Consider the following 4,677-nt stretch of genomic DNA (forward strand, 5'->3'; position numbering starts at 1 on the left):
GGGCGTGACACTGAGGGTTGCGATCCGTTGCCAGTCACGAAAAAAGACAAACAGGAGAAAAAAAAAAAAAAGAAAAAGAAAACCCTCCCATGTCAATGTATTTTTATGCCCTTCTTTAGGTAACCTCACTAACAGCTAACAAGGATTTACTGTATCATCTAAAGGACTGATGTGCATTTAACAGAAATGAAAAGGCAGATCTTTGCTTCAAGGAATTTATGATCTGCTCAGGAAAATCAAAATATTTACACATGAAATTAAGAATATTAATAAGCAATATCTCAAGCTATGAAGAATGCTATAGTAAAAACAGATCCAATACTGATATATAACTAATTCTCAAGGGAAGGCCTGGATAAAAATATTCCCCAAATGGTCTTTTTCTGTTGATGATCTTTTTCTCTTTAACCATAACAGAAGTCAACTAGGACAACTAGGCCAAATGCTTGTGTACCCTTCGTTTAAACCTACAGTGCACACAAGCTGCCACAAAAGCCACAAAGATTTCTAAGCCACTTCTCTCTTCTGCCCTGAAGTAGTGAGCAGGAGCCCATACCCACTGTGAAGGGAAGCAGACAATACAGGGAAGGAGATTTGAGGGCAGAGACAGAGAAGCATAAAGGAACATGACAGGAGGAGGATTTTTACAGACTAGAAGATCTCTCTGTGTGAGAAAAAAGAAAAAGTCTGTGAGTGACAAGAGCAAAGGGACCCTGTGGCCTGGCAACACCTCCAGGAAGGCAGCTAAAACCTCAAGAGAAAATAGCTATGTGGTACATCTTGGAAGATGGGCCATGCATGTCTTCACCAAAGATACCAGAGCCTGATGCATAGCACAGATGTAGCAAAGAACCTCTGGATTTGAAGGGATCTTCTACCCAGGGATGACTGATGTCTCAGCAGTAACACCAAACCTTAATGCTTTGGTATTGTATAAAACCTCACAACTCTGGCACAGCTGCAGACTGAGAGAACCTTAGGAAGGTATGAAGTTACAAATTCCCATCAGCCTGGTATTTGAGGGCTAAAGTCAAATTTAAATGAGTTACAGAAAAATCAAGAAACTTATACTTTCTATAGATCTGAGGTTTATTCAGGTCTGAGACTTATCCTTTCTACATGTATAATAATATATGGGTACACAATATACAGTGTTTAAAGTTTCACAAATAGAAAAGGAAAAATGAGAAATATGCTGTTGTTTCATCTATCTGGTTCTATCAATTAAAGCTGCTCCATGTGAATGAGTTCTCTGGATAAGTGAAATATAGAGTGTACGCTAACATAAATTATTGATCTTTAGCTGAAATCTGGGAATGGGATTGGGGACTACTGCCCTTATCCTAAATTACTCCCAAACTGGAGTGCTTTTACCATTTTTTTGTCTTTTTTTTCCCTTAGTTTTTCTTACTCTCCTCACTACATTGATAGTCTGGCAGCAGCAGTTCTCAGTGCACTTGATTCTAGTTATCCTTTCTCCCTTCCTTCTATTCTAATTCTCTATTTCAAATATATCTTGGGTTGAAAAATCAGAAAACCAAGCATTTTAGAACTGTGCTTAAATCAAGAGTCAAGAGGCACTGAGCAAAGATGCCAGGGAGTGGTTCTGGTTACTCCATAGCTTTTCTTACTTTCTATCAGGTTCTTAGCTATGTTCTAATTTGATATAAGACAATTTTCTGCATTAGTCCATTTCTATTCCTTATAACAAAATACCTGAAACCAGGTAATTTATGAAGATATTTCTGCTTACAATTTTAGGGGCTGGGAAGTCCAAAGTCCAGGGAACACATCTGGTGAGGGCCTTTTCCTGGTGATGACTCCACAGTGATGCAGGGTATTACACAGCGAGAATGGCAGGAGCAGAGAGCGCTAACATGCTCCTTGCTCTCTTTATAAAGCCATCAGAACCACACCCGTTACGGCCCAAGAAACCATCAACTTATTACTCCCCAAATGGATCAATCCATTCATAGGGCATGGTCCTCACAATCTAACACGTCACCTTTCATTTACCATAATAGGATTTACCACCTTCTTAAGAGTTACAGTGGGGATTAAGTTTCACAGGGGCTTGGGGGGACAAACATATCCAAACTACATCACCCAGAGTTCATGAGAGTGTTTCTAGTTACTCCATGGCCTTTTCTTACTTTTTACCCAGTTCTTAGCTATGTTCTATGTCAGCATTTTCCAAGTTATCTTCTTGAATTCTGAAGTTTCAGAAGGTGCTTCAGTGATGGGTGGGCAAAAGGGAGGCTGAGTGGCCCCTCTGCTCTGCTTCAGTGGGAGTGGCCCTCTTTTATCTATTTTATACTATGAGTTCTGTTTTAGATTTGATTTAACAAAAGAATTTTACAGCTACAACAAGTTTGAAAACCACTCTTCTAGAAATCTGACCTCTAGATTTGTGTAGCTCAGCTGCATATGTTATAATTGTGAATTTTTTAAAAACCTCTAAAACTCCAAAAATAGAACCCATTTTCAAAAGTAAGTGAAAATTACCTGAAGTAAAGGGATGAAATCTTCCTGTTCTAGAGAGCTGCAGTTGGGCTTTGCTAGAAGACAAATGAACTTAGAGGCATCATCATGATGGTTATTCAGCAACCTATATAAAAAAACAATTGCTTAGGAAGATTGGCTACTTTGAACAAACAATGGCTACAACATCAGTAGTTGGTAATTTCAGTCTGATCTGAAGGCCATTTAGATCAAGAATGAAGTGTTCTCTCTTCAATGATTAAAGAAAGGGAATTTTTCCCATGTTCTTGATTTTGTCAAAGGGACATCTTAATAAAAGTTCAATAACAAGATGGTATATTATTTTTATTGAATGCTTCTGAAAATGCCACAGAGTCAACTGAATTAATGCAGGTAAAATGTGTTATCAAAATATACTTGAAGGAGAATGCCCATTCCATTTAGCAAAGGATATTTGGAACCAGAGCTCCAGACCTAGCCATCAGCCAGGACGGAAGACAACAGAAGGACCACTATGCACCACAAGACATAAAATTTTGTTTTCCCAGGTTGACAGACATATTCGGACCAACCTGCTAGGGGCTTTTGAAATTAGACCTTGAATGAAGAGACTTAAAAAAATGAGTGTTCTATTAAATCTTCTAAGGTCCCAGAATTCCTTACCTCCAACTATTTGTTGGACATTTCCATTTGGATACTATACCCTGACAGCAAAGTCAACATATTGAAAACCAAATTTAAAATCTTCCTCTCAAAGGAGTCCTTTTCCTGGACATTTATTTTTGTTCATGGTGGTACCATCCTGAGTTATCTGGGTCAGTGAGATTCCCTGTAAAGTGAAGTAGGAAGGAAGGGAGTTGTGCTGAAGAGGGCAGCATGTACAAATGTCTGGTGTGAGAGTGCAAAGAACATGTGGGCAAGTACAAGTGCAGGGTTGGTAATAGAAGGGGACATGAGCAGGTAGGAGCAAATCCTGGAGGCCCTTTTATGTCACATGAAGAAGCCCGGACTTCAGTATACTCCACAGAAGATTTTTAATTTGGACAGTGACATGATCAGATGTACTTTTCCAAAATATCAAGCAAGAAACAATGAGAGTTTGAGTATGGCACTGGCAGTGGGAGAGGGAGAGAAAGGGGCAAATTTGGTGGAAATGAAAGGATGTGGTAGATGATAAGTGTGGGGGTAAAAGAAAAGGGGAAGTCCATGACAACTTCCAAGTTTCTAGCTTAGACCTTTACGTGCTTAGAATACAGGATGGGAATATTGCAGTCTGAGGAATTTTTCTTCAAAATGTTTTAGACAATTGTTCCTTCCTTCCTGTTTTCATCGTACCATCAAGTCCAGACCTCATTATTTCATGCTGAGACTGCTGGAAGGGAAGAGGATCCTAATAGGCTTCGGTGCTCATCCAAACTTGTATCATAGACAATTCACTCTAAAACATCCTTTGATTATATAATTCCCTTACTCAAAAGTGTTCAGTATCCTTCTACTTATACGCATAAGTTTAAATGTCTAAGGTGGGTATTTAAGGACCTCAGTAATTAGGCTGTAGTCTGCCTACCTACCTGTCTCACTAATTTGCTAAATGAATATTCCATTCTTGGCAGCTGGCCTGACCTACTATTCACTGAGTGTGTCAGGTGCATGTTTGCTTCTGCGTCATTCTCATGCTGTTCTACTCTCCTAGAATACCCTCTCCTAACTTTGTTATCTTAATGCTGCCTATTCCATAAGACGTAATGAATAACCCACTTTTTTGAAGAAGCCTTCCCTGACAAATGAATTCCTTACTGATCTTGGTAATATTTAATTTACATATGTTATATATACCATTGTACTGTTGTTTGCTTCCTTTTATATCTCTGGCACCTAAAGGGCAGGCAAAGTTATAGCTCTTTTTTCCCTTAGCACACAGTATAGTGACTTTCACATAGAAGACTCTTAAAAAATATTTGTGATCTAACAGATGCATACCTAACTCACTTCATTTGTGATTTTAGAGCTAGAGTATTATTATTATTATTATTTTTTCCTTTTTGTCTTTTTCCGTGTCCGGCAACGGATCGCAACTCTCAGTGTCGCGCCCATACCGGACCGGGACTGGCAATGGGATCGCAAACCTCGGTGTTGCTCCTGCACCTCGCTCAGCCAGTGAGCAGGAACCGGTCTGTATGTGAGATCCGAACCCTC

At 39.3% G+C, this 4,677-nt stretch overlaps 1 protein-coding gene across 2 annotated transcripts in view; it reads right to left on the minus strand.

The window, feature by feature from the left end:
• Positions 1-4,677, minus strand: part of PPP2R3A (protein phosphatase 2, regulatory subunit B'', alpha) — a 113,171-nt gene that overhangs the window by 81,544 nt on the left and 26,950 nt on the right. For both annotated transcript variants that reach the window (XM_008584106.1, XM_008584105.1), the window contains exon 4: positions 2,506-2,608. In XM_008584106.1, coding sequence (XP_008582328.1) covers positions 2,506-2,608 — 103 coding nt within the window. The remainder of the gene's footprint in view (positions 1-2,505; positions 2,609-4,677) is intronic.

This window comes from Galeopterus variegatus, unplaced genomic scaffold, assembly GCF_000696425.1.
Source record: "Galeopterus variegatus unplaced genomic scaffold, G_variegatus-3.0.2 Scaffold3151, whole genome shotgun sequence".
In the NCBI taxonomy this organism is placed as follows: Eukaryota; Metazoa; Chordata; class Mammalia; order Dermoptera; family Cynocephalidae; genus Galeopterus; species Galeopterus variegatus.